The sequence below is a fragment of the Podarcis pityusensis genome (assembly GCF_964106645.2).
Source record: "Podarcis pityusensis genome assembly, chromosome: 6".
NCBI lineage: Eukaryota > Metazoa > Chordata > Lepidosauria > Squamata > Lacertidae > Podarcis > Podarcis pityusensis.
In genome coordinates, this window is record NC_138030.1 from 29858913 (window position 1) to 29875961 (window position 17049).

Here is a 17049-nt window from a genome sequence, read left to right on the forward strand (position 1 = left end):
TAATGTGGAAGCTTGCAATCTGAATATGCTTTGAGAAGGGATAGTTAAGGGGAACTTGGCTGCCTCCTAACCACCTTCAGTAGGGATATGTCTGCTGTAGAACGTAGCATGGTATCTTTGCAGCCATGGGTCAACTGTATTATTACTGTTGCATAACTATCATTAGTTAGGCTGCTCTTTGTCAGGTAGAACAATACATTTCCCCTTTGTGCGGGTTCTTGAGTTATTTTTCCAAAAGACCTTGGAGTGTCCAAAAAACTTTGATCTATACATACTCCATGATTGAAGTTTTCACATCTGACCATGTTTCCTTCCCTTCTGTACTTGAGAAAACACCTCTATCACCACTGGAAGTCAATTCTCTACCGGGCCATCCTCCACTAAGTAGATGGGGAAAGTTGCCTACTGATGATTCCATGATTCTTAGAAAAGGACTTTGAAAGTTCTTCCTGCCATATTTCCATTTTAAATAGAGGAATTGTCATAGTGAGAACAATAGTCCACCCAATTATAAATAGGTCACAGCCTTCTCATGAATGCTAGGTTTTATTCACTACAGAGACAGTGATGGCTGTTGCAGCCATTTACATCTACACAATGACATACATGGTGAGAGAAGGGATGTTGCACTGCAGCTTCTTATTCTTCATACTGTTAATAAAAAAACAGAAAGTATGTTTCAGAGTAGCTTGCAGGAACTTCGCGGAGTCCCAACCGCTCCCTCAGTCTTTTCCTTCCAAGTTGCAACCCAAGGATGCAGCCACTGCTCTTGAGTGCTAACTTGTCCTACTTTCCTGGAGTGGTAGAGCTTGGTCATCTTCCAAATAATATTAAACCATAGCTTAGCACTATGTGTGAACCCTGTCCTGCACCTTAACTATGAATTGTTTACTGCTAATAAACCATGATCCAAAGCCATGGTTGTTTGTTGGCTTATGAATCCTGGTTTGTTTTAACTGGCTTGGTAATATGTGAACCCAGTAGCTTAATGCTGGCTGGTTTGTCTACCCCTTTCCAGAAGCTCTCCAAACTACGGAGGCATAAGGAAAGAGCAGCTGGAAAATAAAATAAACCAGATAAACAAGGCATGGCTTATCATCTGGCTTAGTGGTGGGTGGGTGTGGTCCAAGCTATCTAGAAACCACTAGATTTAGCTGGCTCGGTTATTCTCTATCACTAGCATTCAAAACAAAAAGATTTGCATCCCCCTCCAGTAAGCCATCCTCACAAGCTTTGTGGTAGCTTAGCCTTTACCTTCAGAGGTACAACTTCCCTAGTGCGAATCCGCAGTTTGTTCACTTGTGTCTCTGCGATATCTGCCCGCTCTTCAGCATCATCCAGCTCATGCTGCACCTTGCGGTATTTCACAAGGTTGGAGTTGGCTTGCTGCTCCTAAGAAGGAAAGACAGGGATGGATGTAGACAGCAGAACTGGTAGTGGCCCTGTGATTAGATACCCCTGTGGCAAGTATGGTCTGCTTAGACACATGGAAAAAGGTTTGCAGGCAGGTGTGAGTGTGAATTTGCCCTTGTGCCTTCAGAGCCTATAGCATGGCTGTAGCCCAAGGGGTAGCACTGCCTTATGGACATCCTTCCACAGGCCATATGCTAGTGGTGGTAAAGGCTACTTTCCAGCCATACAAAACACTTAAGGAAGGCTTGGAGCAGGATTGGTGAAGAGTGTGGCCTGCAGAGAGTTCCAAGGGCCAGATACTAAGGCCTGGGAGCCACATTTCCCCCCCTGGGGGCCAGAGGTTCCTCATATATAAGCCCAATAAGAGCAATAAGGTGCAGGGGCAATGAAGGCTGATTTGCCCTAAGCGCATGAGAGTGACATTTTAAGGTGTCAGAGCTCCTGTTGTGTCACTTTTTGAATATGATTCTTGCTTTGAATTAACTGCAGCAACACATGGGGAATGTAGACACTAGGGTTCCCACAAGACCAGAGGGAGCTGTGAGTAAAGACAGCACGTTTTCTGCTGCCTGTAAGTCTCTGCCCATGCAGAGCCACACTTACTGCCTCCTCAAACTGGCGCTTGTAACTCTTGACTTTACTCTGCAGTTTGTCAATCAGTTCCTGCATCCGTGCCAGGTTCTTCCTGTCCTCTTCAGTCTGAAAAGCAAATAGCAAAGCATGGGATACCTCAGCTCTTCCTGTCAGTGATTCTCTCCCACACTATGCACAGAGATTTTCCCCTTCTGCTCCCTTGGAGCTTCACCTTCCCTAGATTAATCCAGCCCCTCCTTGATCTCCATATACAGTAGCATGTGGTCCTCCATATGTTGGAACTTGCCACATTTTTCAGTCACCCTTGCATTGTTGGGATGAGGAAGGGGAATACATGGGGGCAGACCTTTAAAGCCCCCCCCCCCACTTATGGCGCAGCTCTACTGCTAATAAAACAAGGGGCTGGGAAATTGGTGTGAAGATGCTGAGGCTTGTACCTGATAGGTCAGTTCTTTGATCCTGCGCTCATACTTGCGAATACCCTTCTGAGTCTCTGCATACTTCTTTTGTTCTACATCCAATTCACCCTCCAGTTCACGCACCTGAAAAGAACAAATAGGGTGGCTTAGGTTCCTTTACACCTCTCTTTACTTGACTCAGAGAAGAAACCTAGAATGAAGGATATAATTGTCACACTCGGCAAGGAAGTAGGAATTCATGTGGATGTTCGTATGTCACACTAGGAAGACGTTAGAGGGGGACTTGCCTATACTCCCACATTCTAGATCCCTGCAGGAACCTTGTAGCTGAGATTTTGTCAACTCAGGGCTGAGTACCCTGAGCATCTTGTCTTCCTATGACAGGATATAACTGGAAGAGAAGAGGCCAACTTGCACTATTCTCCAGGCCTATCCTTGGTCAATCCCTCTCAACTAGGACCTTCTCTCAAATAAAAACCTAGTATCTTTTAGGGATATTGGTGAACACAGTATTTCATTCAGTGTCAAGGGAATTCAAAAAATGGTACCAGAACAAATCATGCAAGGGCATTTGGCAATTTAATTTTCTGCATGATTTTTTTTAACCTACCCATGAGCAATAGAGGGGAAATGAACGCAACAGGAAATGGTTGAGTTGGAGCCTCCTAAGTCAACACATTTCCAAGCTGTTTCCTAGAGCCATGAGGGCTAGAATCCTCATATTATTGGAATGACAAATTCTCCCTGCAGATGTACATCATGAGTACAGCCCAAGTTATGATGAAGCATTCTTGGAATGCTTAGCATAGCAGGTGGTGGGGCTCAAGCTTGTATGAGTGTTAGGGATTTAGGATAAGCAGTTCTGGGTTGGGCTCAGAGGAACACTTTGCAGCATTCAGTCAGAACACCAAGAGTGGCATTGGGAAAGGATGTTGCTGGAAGGATCTATCCAGTGGCTTCAGATTTGGCAGAGTTCAGATTTCTATTAATCCCTCCTCCTCCTTGCCTTGTGGATCATAGATGGCTGCTGCAAGAAAAAATGTTACATTCCCCTTGTTCTCACCCTGGCTTCCAGTTTTTGGATCTGCTTCTTGCCTCCTTTCAGGGCAATCTGCTCAGCCTCATCCAGCCGCATTTGCAGGTCCTTGATGGTCTGTTCCATATTCTTCTTCATCCGCTCCAAATGGGCACTTGTGTCTTGCTCCTTCTTCAGTTCCTCTGCCATCATGGCTGCCTGGTGGGACAAAGGGCAAAGAGTCCATGTAGCATCTGGAGGTCTGGAACAGATGCATATAACTACCCTCTCTTGCACACCTGCAGGGTGAGATAGCCCAGCGTACATACTAGCACAGCTTAGGCCTACCCAGACACAAGTAAAAGTGAACACCTCTGTATTATCCATAGCTGTGTTTCAGACTCCACTACCCATTCAACCAATCAGGTACTGGGTCTAATTTAGAAGTTTCACCCATTAAGTGGAATGTTGCAATCCTTATAGCAAATCCCTCCTCCGCAATCTGTCTCCATGCTCATCAAGTTCTTCACTTATGTTAACAGCCATTGTCTATCCCCAACTGGGAGTTCACCCTGGTTTATTATCTCCTCTCCTCTGTACCAAAATTCCCAAGGGTCAGCCCCTTAGTTCCTAAAGCAAAGATAGGTAATAGAGTGTCCTCCAGATGTTGTGAGCTAAAACTCCCATCAGCCCCAGCCAGCCTGGTCACGGATGATGGGAGTTGTAGTCTACAAGACCTAGAGGACACCACTTTGGCTATCCTTGTCCAAAGGTGCTGCAGATCACTCACCTTCTCTAACCCTCAGGTGTCCTGCCTCTCTTGTCCTGCTACTTCAGCAACACCTTACCACTGACCAGGCCATGCCTTCCTCACATCATCTACTTCAGCTGCTGATTCCTAAGTGCTGTGGCAGCATCAAGAATGCCACCTACAAAAAGGGATGCTGTAGGCAACCACCTATTAACACAGAGGCATTGCCAGCTCTAGCCAGTCATTACACAGAGAGCATGGAGATGTTCTGGTGAATATGTGATAGTGAAGCTGCCAGCTCTGTAGGTAATTTTGTGTAATGAGTCAAAACCTCTGTTAACTACAAGAGCTGAAACAAATGTTTTATTGAGTGGACAGCTGTCAAAATTTGGACATTTTAAAATGTACATTTCACATTTTAGATTGATATCCAAAAGCCAACATCTGACTTTCAGAGAATCAGCATTTGAAATTGGGCTGCTTTTTGTTTTTTGTCTGTTCAAAGGGTGTTTCTAGCTTAATATATACTAAACAAGCATTATTGTAACAGGAACAGTGCAAGAGTCCCTCTCAAGGGCTTCCAATCTCTTACATCCGTGATGGCTTTCTTGGCCTTCTCTTCCGCATTCCGGCATTCCTGCACTGCCTCCTCCACCTCAGTGCTCAACTGGGAGATGTCTGCCTCCATCTTCTTCTTTTGGTTAATCAGACCTGTGTTCTGGGAAAGAAAGGGACCGTGGAAATGAACTCGCCATGACATTAGGAACAAAGGGTGCTAACAAATACTCCCTCTAACCATGGGTTGTCTGGTCTGACTGAGAAGCAGCTCTCCAGACTTGCAAGCAGAGAGTCTTTCTAGCCATATCCCCTTCTCTCTACATGCAGCTATTCATAGGACACAGTTTCCCATGAGCCCAAGCGAGAAATTATCCCCAGAAAGGAGGCAGATCAAGAACCCTGCATTTTTTCAGGGCTGATTTGAAACAGTTCACTTCAACCATCTATTCAGCACTGAGTCCAGCAGTTGGTATCTCACATGGGAACTCAGCCTCTGCCTCACCTGCGAGTGCAGCAGATTGACTCTTTCTGTGGCCTCCAGCAGCTCCTGCTCAGCCAGCTTCCTTCCACGCTCAGCTTGCTCCAGGGCTGCACGCAGCTCCTCCACCTCGGCCAGCATCAGGTTGTTGCGCCTCTCCAGGGCAGCAGCCTGCTCCTTCAGGTCATCGTTATGGCGCAAGGTGTCATCCAGTTCTATCTGCAAGTCCTGTCAGGCACCACAAGAAAAAAAGGGGTCTGATTAATATGAGAGAGAAGCAAGAGCTATAAGGAAAGAGGAGTGGGGAACCTGTAGCCCAACAACCACATGAGGCCTTTGGCCTAATTTCATGCAGGTGGCAAGATGTGGGGGTAAGCATGTAGCAGAGAGAAAGAGAGAGAGATTGCGCACTGTGGCCCTATTTACCTCTGGATTTGGCCCACCTGCCATCAGCAGCTTGCCCCCGCAGGGCCAATCCAGTACACTTCCTGCCTAAGGCAAAGGGCAAGATGGCACCCCCCAGTTCCACATACAGAAGTCAACTAGACTCACAGTCTAATATTACTCTAATATTGGTAATGGAGTAGCATCTTCCATGGCACTTGAGGATAACAGGCTAGTTAAGAGGACACAGGACAGACAGCATGGCAGACACGGCTCTGTCCTTCAAGGAAATGCTGTCCATCGACAACCGCCACCTGAGGGGCCTAACGGTAGAGCTGGGCTTGGGGGAATGTGATACCAGGGGTATCTGTGGAGCAGCCATGGAGAGAGGCAGAAATACAGGAGAGCTCCAAGAGGCTCAGTGAAGACATGTTTCTGACATGGCTGACCTTCATTTGGGCTTGGAGCTGCCGCACCAGTTTCTGAGACTCGGCAGCCTGGCGGTTTGCGTGGCTCAGCTGTATCTCCATCTCATTCAGGTCTCCTTCCATCTTCTTGCGCAGCCTGATGGCCTCATTTCTGGCTTTGGCTTCTGCATCAAGTGAAGCCTGCATGGAGTCCATGGCTCTTTGGTGGTTGCGCCTGGGAGAGTGAAGAAAGATGCTTAAGAAAAGAGGCACTTTATACCTACAAATGCAGTACCGGTGAACCTTCGTCACAACTTTTGTTTTCTCAACGATGCCTCTCGGTGTAGATTTGCTCTGTGTTGGTTATGAAGGCTTCAGAAGGCCCAAACCTATAAAAACCTAACTAGTTTCATAGAACAGCCTGCCACACTATGTTCTGTTCCTACCTGAGGTTCTCAAATTCTTCATCCTTCTCTGCCAGTTTCCTATCGACATCAGCCTTGATCTGAGACAACTCCAGCTGGATGCGCAGAGTCTTGCTCTCCTCGTGCTCTAGGGCTCCCTAGGAGCAGAAGGAAAGATAAGTACTTCATGAAAAGGCTCACCAGAGTCCCAGTCCCCTCAGTCTGCTTCAGCTTATTTTTGAAAAAGGCATCAGGGGTGCTGAATAGCCTGAAACTCATTAAGATATCTAATATTTGTGAGAGACTTTGCCAACCCTCTCTCCCTCATTAACAACTGTTATAATGAACTTAAAACACTCCTGTTTACCCAGGTGTTTGGTTGCTGTAAGATAACATTAATTGTTTCTAGGAACCTTGAACCTTATTAGCTGTGGAGCTATGAGATTGTTCTTAAATGTTGTGTTTTTAATTTAATTGTGTTAGCATTTTAATATTTTGGTGTTTGCCACCTTGGGCTTCTCTAGGAGGAAGGCTGAGGTAGAGATTTAATAATAAATAAAATAAAATAAAATAAAATAAAATAAAATAAAATAAAATAAAATAAAATAAAATAAAATAAACCTGGCACCATGTTGGCAAAGGCCAGAAGTGTACTTTTCTGACCACTAGATGCCACCGTGGAGCCAGGTAAATGGTCAGCTTCTATGCCTCTAGTTGTTCCACCTGCTAGGATTCAACACCAAGACAAGGCCAGAAAAAAAATCAACAGCAGCAAGTGATGGATGAGAGGCAAATGTGGGAAAGAGGAAGACGACTTGTCAAAGGCCTGCATGTTAAAAGGATACTGTTTCTAAATGCCACAGTTCTAACATCTATGTGGCTCTACCTAACAGGATCCTTCATGAACACTGTAGGACTTGGGCAATACTTCCTACATTTGTATTTTCCCATAGGAACATGCACAGACACACTGACATATTCCTCAAATTAAGCAAGGCACTCCTTTCACTGCCCCAAATCTTTGTGGCCCAGTGTCCCTTGGGTCCCTAGGTGATGGATTACAACTCCCACGTGGCAAAGCTTTCTGGTCAAAATCCAAAATGAGGAGCAGCACAATGAGCTACAGCAGGGATGGGGAATCTGTGGCCCTCTAGATGTTGGTAGATTCCAGTCCCCATCAGCCACTGCTAGCACAGCCCACACTCAGGAATGATGGCAGCAGGAGCCCAACAACTTCTGGGACTCAAGGTTGAAGGGCATTGCTGTAGCCCCCAATTCAGTTGGGATATGGCTTGGATTTCACATAATGTAGCCTGACATTGTGCACAGCCACAACATGAAGCTCTCCCTCTGCTCACAAGCTGGGGGCTCACCTCAGCCTCCTCCAGGGCAGCCTGGATTTCATTTTTCTCACTCTCCAGACCTTTCTTCAGCTTCTCCAGCTCATGGATGGTTTTGCCACTCATGCCAATCTGATCAGTCAAGTCAGTGATCTCCTCTGGTAAGGAAGATAGGAATTATAGGCCTGCATGTAGCTGTAGTTGTTTTTAATAATAATAATAATAATAACACGTAGCTGGTATTCAGATACTCCACTCATTCAAGATTCCTGGGCGGAATTCAATGCCTTTTCTACTCAGAGTAGACCCACTGGAGTGAATTGACATGACTAAGGTTCATTCATTTCAATAGGTCCACTCTAAGTAGGACTTGGTTGAATTCCACCGTCTATCTCCAAGTGACTGGGGGAAAGGGTGACCAAAATCAAACCCAGAATGGAAGACAAGACAGGACAGAATGCCTAACCTAAAGCTCTGGACCTTTGCTGAGCTTGCCCCATGGGTATGGCTTATGCCATCCTTCGCCAATCTGGTGCTCTCCAAATGTTTTGGTCTAAAATGCCCATCAGCCCCAGCTAACATCTGGAGAACACAAAACTGGTGAAGGCTGGCTTACGTACTTGGGCCACACACAAATACAAGAGGCTATCAACCCATCAGCACCACCCTTCATCCAAGGTGCTCAAAACCAGCCTTGCAAATTGGTCCACAGATGAGCCCACACATTCATTAGGCTACTGGTCTTAAGTGGAAGGATAGAGACCCACAAGTAGGGCATGCTTTGACCTTATGTGGGTCACATCAATCATTATTTTCTTCCTGTTACTGAGGAGAAGGGCAAAATCATTCCCTGAACACTGGTGATCCTGCTCAGATTCTCTACCCTGCTTTCACCTCTTCAAGCATTCTCTTCCCATCGTAAGGGCTAGATAGAAGCTGCCTTTACAGAAGAAAAAGAACAAACGACACCTGTGCCTGCCCAGTAACAGCTCCTTGGATTGCAAAGTACCCACTTGGATTACCCACAACCCTGATGATACCTTGCAGGTTCTTGTTTTCGCGTTTGAGAGTCTCTAGATTTTCCAAGGACTCCTCATAGGCATTCTTGAGCTTGAAGAGCTCTGTGCTGAGGCTGCGGGACTCCTTCTGGGAGGACTCCAGCTCTGACTGCGTCTCCTCGTACTTCTGCTTCCACTCCGCAATGATCCTGTCGAAATTGCGCTGCTTCTTGTCCAAAGCAGCAGCGGCCGAGTTTGCTCTCTCCAGGTCGATCGAGAGGTCCTCGATCTCTGTCTGCAGACGGTGCTTGGTCTTCTCCAGAGAGGAGCACTTGGCATGGGCTGCTTCCACAGCTTCCTCTGCCTCCTGCAGCCGGATGGCCAGCTTCTTCCTGCAAATTATCATGGTTAGCCAGGGAAATAGCTGCTCCTACACGAGCCGGAGATGGAGCTCTAGAAGCAGCACAGATCTCATCCACCTGGTGCAATGCTTTCCACCTTTCTGTTGAGAAGGATCTTCAAGGGAGACGGAAGCAACAAACTGGGAAGTGAAACTTGAGGAGGAAGCTGGAGCTCATTATGGCATGCTTCCTCCCTCTTCCTGAAATATATCCCTAACATGGACTTTTCCTGCCTCCTGCTATTGGGTGGCCATTTACACACCATCAAATTTGCATAATTTATATGCATAGATGCAAATTTACAAAGAATTACTGGAGTTTATATAGAATACATCTCACCATAAAGGGAAAGACTGATCAGATGACCTGCTGTCTTCTTTCTAGGTGCCTACTGGCGATGGGCAACTTCAAGGTGGTACTTCTCCCTTCTTACACTTTTAAAAAATCTGGACCAGCCAGCCTTTCAGATAGAGAACACCTCCAAACAGAGAACTGTGCTCTGTGAAGTTGGACACATGGCCATCCTACCTATTGCACTTAATCAAAAAGGTCCTTTGGGCAACACTGTAATGCCAAAGCTGCTTCATTTCTGCACAGAATTGGGACAGCACAAAATTTATTTTGCATGAATGGCCACCTCTAGGACTTACTTGGCTTCCTCTAACTCTTCTGTCCTCTGGATGGCGTCTGTCTCGTATTTGGTCCTCCACTGGGCCACTTCTGCATTGGCCTTTGACAGGGACCGCTGGAGATCTCCCTTGGCTTCCACTTCCTCCTCATACTGCTCCCGCAGAAGGTCACAGTCGTGGCGGGAAGCTTGCAAAGCATGAGCCAGAGCGTTCTTGGACTGGAAGGTTGGAATCGCATGTAGTAAAATGGAAACAAGGCCTCTCTCCCTTGCATGTGTCCATTTATCAAGGAGTAGATAGTTCTAACTCCCCAGTGTGTCAAATGAAGGCTGGGGTTCAATACATTCTGACAGATTATTCATCAATAAGTTAGGAGCAACTGTTTGTGAAGATGGTTGCCTTCTATGCAAAAAATATACACAATATGGAGGGTAGGAGGAGCTGGGCTCTTTATGGACATTAAACAAAGGGCCTGTGACAATCATTGGAGCAGATACTCTTGCGAGCTCAAGGTGGATGAGTCAACAAGGAAAACAGTCCACTGACAGGCCATGCCAATCACCCAACATAATCACCACACCTGCCCTGTCCTGGCTGAACCAGAAGCCATGGCTTTTCTTATTTACAGTCTTTATGGAATGTAGAAGAATCAAGGCTACTGTTGTCTCCCTTTCGAAAAACATCTTTCCCATCAGAGACATTTGTTAACATACTGAAAATATTGCTGCAGCTATGGAAGTATAATTTACTGTCTTATTCACTCTCCCCATGGAAACGCAATATTATCTACATTAAAGGGTTCCCTTTATAGCATTATAGCCAAAAAGATGGGGATGGATCTCAAACATGCCCATGAAAGTCCTGTTCCTGAATCCTAAAAATATGCAGACTGTGGTTATTCAGTGGTATAGAAAAGCACTCTGCACATACTCAGAGGCACTTCTCCTTACTATTATTTGATATATTCCAGGATATGTTCTGGGTATTGAAAAATAGTTTCAGGGCCCAAGTGAGCCTCCCCGCAGTACAAATTAAGTCCTGGTTCCCTGTTACCAGCTCTTGACTTCAGGTGTAACCCCAGATGTATAAATGGTCACCTTAGTCTCTTCTTCTAGCTGTCTCTTGAGTTCATCAATGGTTTGCGTAAAGGAAGTCTTGCCACGACTCAGCTGGTTTATAAAGGACTCCTTCTCTTCAAGAAGCCGGCTAAGTTCTCCTAATTTTGTAAAAAGCCAGATATCCCATTGACATTTTCATTAGAGAACTCATCGTTTTCCATTCCTTTGAAATCCAAAATAGCCACACGGCAGTTTTCAGGACTGATCCATCACTGAAAACAACTCATTTGAAGGTTATCAGCGTGGGCAGGATGCAGACATTGGGTGGTATTCAGTTTGTCAGATGGAACAATCCCTTCCCCTCCTTCGCATGCTGTTCTAGCAGTTTTCCTGACTCTCTTGAGCTGTTTTTTGGGGGTGGAGGTGAAGGGGAAGGAAAGCCCCAGTGCACAAGTGAAAATCCTTATGCAGGCTTCCACTGGTGGGACTCATTAGCCCAACAGATTTTGTGATTCCACCCTAATCCCCATAAGATAGATGTTATGGGCTCTCAGTCTAATGTTCACCTCAAAAGACTGTAGCCATGTCAATCAAAATGGATTCAGTGCTTTCTCTTGTTGGCTCTAAAATCTAACCTGTTAGAAAGCCGAACCCAATGAATGTAATTAGCTCTGTATTTTCTGAAGCATGCATAGCATAATTGGCATGAGCTTCATAAAGCTCCAAAATGGTTGATAATTCTAATCTCAGTTATTTATCATTACAGGAGTGGCATCTTTGGGCAATTGCCAGGGTCTCAGTACCAGGCAGGGCCTTCTAATGATGCCTTCGATTAGTTTCTGGCTCAGCGCTACAAGCAGGGGCAGGCAACTGCATCTAGCCAATGCTGTAATGTCCCACAATGCCCCTGACATAGCATCAGTCACTAGATAAATCCACCAAGCCACTGACAGGGGAGAGTGGCCCATGAGAAGGCATTTTGCCCAGGGCCCCCCTCAAGCCTGGAGCAACACTGTGAAGTATGTAGACAGACAGCGACTTTTCCAGGGACATTCAATTAGCCTCCTCATGGCCAAGCAAGAATCAAAACCCTCATGCCTCAAGTTCAAACTCAACATGCCAAGATCCCCAAGGCCAATTGTCCTGCATGGATATTCTGCAGCTCTTCATAGGCAATTTATCTGACATAAGAATATCTTGCATCATCAAGGCTGCTTATCCAGACTGCTCTCTTCCTGGGGAGATCCAACATGCAAGCAATCAAGCCAGGTATCTAACAGAGGGAGCGACTTTGAAAGCAAAACATACCATTTTCAGTCTGCAGTCTCCCACGCTGGGTGCTGACTTCGGCTAGCTGACGCTGGAGTTCATCCAGCTTTGATTTGGTTTCGCTCAGCTGATCCTCATACGTTCGGCAGAGCTTTTCAGCATTTGCCTGCAACAGGGAAGAAAACTTTGTCTAGATGTCTGAATTGTCAATGCATTAAACAACTGGCTCGAGGCAGAGCCTAGGGCTGGATCATGGCCAGTGAAGAGCTCCAGTGCCTTCATGGTCTGCTCCCTTAGCACTTACATGTAGTTCACTGTCCCCATCATGCACAGTATACACAGTGCTTCCTTAAAAAAAGGCAGCTACCTTCTTCCCACCCTGACCAGTCAGAAAGTCAGTGGTGTAAACTTGCACAGCAGTGCTGGTCCTTGTCAACTGAGCAAACCAGCAGGGGACCTGTCAAGTTGAGGAACACTTCAGAAACAGAGAAAGGGAACTGAAATGCTGAAAAAGTGCACCTGATCCACTCCATCTGAACAACCAATCACTGTAATGGACTTCTAAGCTAAAATACACCTTAGCTGATTCATTGGGCTTATGGTGATTTTTTTGAAGTCAGGAGGAAAATGAAAAATCAAGCTTCTTGAGATGCTGACTTCCGCCTCAGGACCAAATTACTGCTGTATGTGATACCTTCCTCCCTCAAGCCACCTTCTGGCTTAGAGTTGCAGCACTAAACTAGCCCATTCACATTCATGCACGGAAAGCTCTACCTCTGCTTACAACATCTCCTCCTCCTTTCAACACATTAGTGCACAAGGAAGCATCAGCAAATGGCATTCACCTTGTTCTTGGTGAGGTAGTCAATGTTGGATGACAGATCATCCACCTCCATCTTCAACTCGCTCTTCTCCTTCTCCAGCTTCTGCTTCACGCGCTGCAGGTTGTCGATCTGCTCCCCCAGTTCCGCCACAGAATCTGCATGCTTTTTGCGCAGGGCGGCAGCGGTTGACTCATGCTGCAACGTGGCCTCCTCCAGGTCCCTGCGCAGCTTCAAGAATTCTGCTTCTCGCTTCTTGTTCAGCTCTATCTGGCAAGCTGTGGCGCCACCCGCCTCCTCTAGCCGCTCGCTCAGCTCCTCCAGCTCATGCGCCACCTCTGCCCGCTGCTTCTCCACCTTGGCCCTGGCAGCTCGCTCGGCCTCAAGCTCCTCTTCTAGCTCCTCAATGCGGGCCTGCAAGTAGACAAAAGATGGCAGAAACCACCAGGTAACTCTGCCCAGAATGAAAGGGGGAGGAGAACCCAATGACTCTGATCAGGGTTGAGGGGCTCATAACGCTTCTATCTGGGCTTCCAGGTAGAACACGTGGATCATTGTGGTACCAAGTGGCCAAGAGCATCTACATTGCAGTGGATTACAGGAAATTCTTCAAAGGCCGGACCAAATGTTTGCCCCTTTTGACTTTTGGCACAAATGGTGGGCTTGCTCCCCACTTACCCCCCAAAATGTTCACACCCAGCCCTGCTGCTGTAAAAAAAAAAAAATTCCCTTCCTTTTTTGTGCCTGTTAACATCCAACACTCCCTCTTAGGTTTACCTGGAGCTCTTTAATTTTCTTCTGCAGCTGAATTGCAAGGACTTGCTCATCTTCAATTCTTGAATTTAACTGGTTCATTTCAAAGTCTTTCCTATGAAAGAAAATAAGAACAAGCTGCATTTATATCGGGACTGAGATAGAAGCAATTGTCACTGCTAGGAGACTGAGGGAGGGTTGTTTCTACATTGGTGGTTTGAAAATGTAAATGGTTTTTTAAAAATCATGTTTTTTGCGTTGTGGGACAAGACCGTCTTGCTGAAAATATCATATAAAGGGGTGTTCACATATTACATACAAGGAGTATGCAATCTGTGTACCTGTGTAACAATAGTTGAGCTGCACACTTGCACAGTTATTCACAAGTTCAACAAGTGTTCAGTCTGTGTACAGAATTAGTTCAGCCGCACAAATCAACAAGTGTATATTCTTTGACACAAACACTTGTTCATGTGCAGAGACAGCTTGTACTTGTGTTCAGTGCAACACATGAATAAGCCTACAAAGCAGCTTAATTCTTTGAACCATGTAGCAATTCACTTGAGATGAGAGCTGGGGCACAGATGAAGGCAGATTCACCAGCTGCCCCGGCTTTTCTTCATTGAGGGCAGTGATCTGAAGCCATAATGAGCATTTTAGTGGGTTGCACTGTGCAGCTCATGCGCTTTCTCTGTTTCTCACTCCGGTAACTGAAGTTTCCTTGAGGACATGGGGAAAAGCAGGAGGGATAAATCCTAAGTATGTATGCTTAAGTCCCACGGACGCAAATCAGACACAAAGCCCACCATTTCTATTTTCACTTGCATCTTCAACAATCCTTCATACAGCAGAGACTCCTACTCAAATTTGCCTTTCGATACTGCGTGAAAATAGAGAACCCTTTTCAACCTGTAATTATTGTTCCAAAATTCTAGTGCAGAAACAATTCAGCATCTGTTGTGAGCTATTATCTCACATCTGTTGTTAGGCTGCTATCAAGCAGCCTGCTTAACCCGGTTTGGTTTGGTTTGGTTGGGTGGTATTTCCATCAATTGCATGCTCACTTCTTGAGTTTCTCTTCCAGCTGCTGCTTATCATTCTCCAGATCCATCACAGATTCCTGAGTGAGCTTCAAATCGCCTTCCAGCTTGCGTTTTGCTCTTTCCAGGTCCATCCGTATCTTCTTCTCTTGTTCTAAAGCACTTTCCAGCTAGAGGGCACAAAGAATAGTGAAGGAAAATGAGAAAGTCACAGAACATGCTTTGCTCACCCAATTTACCCTTTCTCCCAAAATGGTGCCTCCGTGCAATGATGTCAGAGATAGAGAACCCATGTCCCTCCAAAAGTCCCAACAACCCTAGCCAGCACTGCCAATGGACAGGGATGGTGGCAGTTGTAGTCCAACACCCTCTGGTGGGCCATAGGTTCCCCAACATTGGATAGGAAGCTCAGCCAGCTGGAAACATTACAGAAGCATCTACCCCAAAAAGCACATTGTTATGGGGCTAGACATTTTACTGTCTGATGCCAAAGGCAAGATGGTACCCCCATCCCCACCCCTTCTACACACAGAAGGTGACTAGACCAGCAGTTGAATCTCACTTCAACACAGGCAATGTGTCCTCCAAGGCACCTGAGGGCAGCAGGCTAGTTTAAGGGGGTTAACACACACAGGTCTGTCCTCTAATAGAGGGGGAAGCTGTCCCTCACCACAAGCATCTGTTGACACACTCTGCCTAATGGTAGGGCCAGTTCTGGACTGGAACATATGAAAGGCAGATACTGCTGTACAGACATTTCAAAGAACTGGACAGGTAGATATTGTTAAGGTTTCTGAGACTGATAATTTTCCAGCAAAGCATTTATGTTTGCACAATCTAGTGAGCTTTTAGCCAGATCTCTGGACAAAATGGTTTCCTCTCTCCTGGAAGCCTCAATTTTTACACCACCACAGACATTTTTCATGTGCCTTGACTCACGTCATCCACTTGCTGCTCCAGCTTGACTTTAGCCTTGGTCAGAGTGTTGACTTTGTCCTCCTCAGCCTGAAGGTCATCCAGAGCTTGCTGGTGGGCCTCCTGCAATGCCTTTTTCTCCTTGGTCAGCTTAGCAATGACCTCATCCAAAGCAGCCATTTCTTCAATCAGGTTTTTTACCTGCGATGGTGTGACAAAAGCTTAGAGGGTTATATGAATAATATGGAAGAGTGAAAGGATGCACAAATGTAAAACTCGGCAGGCCTTTGGTGAAGCATAACAACATTCATCACAGAAGATGGTAATTTTTAAATACCCATCAACTACAAAAGAAAAGTGGTGTAAATTCATGCTTTCACCCTACCCTTTATGCCACTGCCCCAATAAACCAAATGTGTTATTTCTGCTAAAAGAGAAGACAACTTTTTTTTCTTTTTGTGCTGTTTTGAAATCACACAACACGAATCCTCTGTTAAACTAGTGGCACTTTCAGGTAACACAAAACCAGCAGTAGTTTGGGCTGATTTTGTACTCTACCTGTTTTTCTTTATTCTTTTCGTGCTTCCATTACCTGTCTTTTTATCTGTATCCTAATGGTGCTCACCTTGTTTTCTGTGGCATGCTTCTCCTTCTCCACCTTGGCCAGGGTGATCTCCAAGTCATCAATGTCTTTCTTCAGTTCAGCACATTCATCCTCCAGCTTTCGCTTCTTAGAGGTCAGGTCTGAGTTCATCTCCTCCTCGTCCTCCAGGCGCTCCATCAGTTCCTTCACCTTGGCTTCCAGCTGAATCTTGGTCTTGATCAAGAGGTCGCAGCGCTCTTCTGCATCAGCCAAGTTGTCCTGCTCCTGTTGAAGAATATCCAAGAGGAGGGAGCACTTGACCACACTGGGAAATGCTGCTGCTCCACTCTCAAGTGTACAGATATATGAAATGTGCATGGTGGTTAAGGTGCTTTTTTGTCAAATGTCTACAATAAGAGACTCACTTTGACTGCCTTCAGTTCTCCAGCTGAGAGAAACACTGAACCCATCAATTTGTTGAAGTTTGTCAGATCCACAGTTCTATCACATGTATAGAACCATGTAATGGGGAATCAAACATCTCAAGTATCTTATTTTTCCTTTTAAAAGCCCCCGACACACCACAAGTTTCTAGTTCTCATGGTTGCATGCTTAAAAGGGAAAACTAGTGTGTGGTACTTGATGAAGGTTCAGAAACTAGAAGGCATCTGCAAAAGAATTCCAAGACTGGTTAGGCAAAGTTAACTATCTAAGCCAGGCAAGGGCCCTTGTGGCCACCAATGGAAAATGCAAGGCGTACCCCCAAATGGCATACCTGATTCTTCAAGGGGACTATTCCCCCATCCAAACAAGCTAAAT

At 45.8% G+C, this 17049-nt stretch overlaps 1 protein-coding gene across 2 annotated transcripts in view; it reads right to left on the reverse strand.

Annotated features, from left to right (window-relative positions):
* Positions 1-527: 527 nt before the first annotated feature.
* The window catches only part of MYH7B (myosin heavy chain 7B), a 57274-nt gene continuing 40752 nt past the window's right edge, over positions 528-17049 (reverse strand). For both annotated transcript variants that reach the window (XM_081010278.1, XM_081010279.1), the window contains 19 exons: positions 16273-16515; positions 15672-15848; positions 14757-14902; positions 13717-13807; positions 12964-13353; positions 12158-12284; positions 10889-11007; positions 9813-10009; positions 8804-9153; positions 7797-7921; positions 6466-6581; positions 6062-6254; positions 5253-5456; positions 4785-4910; positions 3490-3660; positions 2445-2549; positions 2017-2112; positions 1255-1392; positions 528-651 (listed from right to left, as the gene is read on the reverse strand). In XM_081010278.1, the coding sequence (XP_080866404.1) occupies positions 640-651; positions 1255-1392; positions 2017-2112; positions 2445-2549; positions 3490-3660; positions 4785-4910; positions 5253-5456; positions 6062-6254; positions 6466-6581; positions 7797-7921; positions 8804-9153; positions 9813-10009; positions 10889-11007; positions 12158-12284; positions 12964-13353; positions 13717-13807; positions 14757-14902; positions 15672-15848; positions 16273-16515 (3126 nt within the window). In that variant the 3' untranslated portion in view covers positions 528-639. The remainder of the gene's footprint in view (positions 652-1254; positions 1393-2016; positions 2113-2444; positions 2550-3489; positions 3661-4784; positions 4911-5252; positions 5457-6061; positions 6255-6465; positions 6582-7796; positions 7922-8803; positions 9154-9812; positions 10010-10888; positions 11008-12157; positions 12285-12963; positions 13354-13716; positions 13808-14756; positions 14903-15671; positions 15849-16272; positions 16516-17049) is intronic.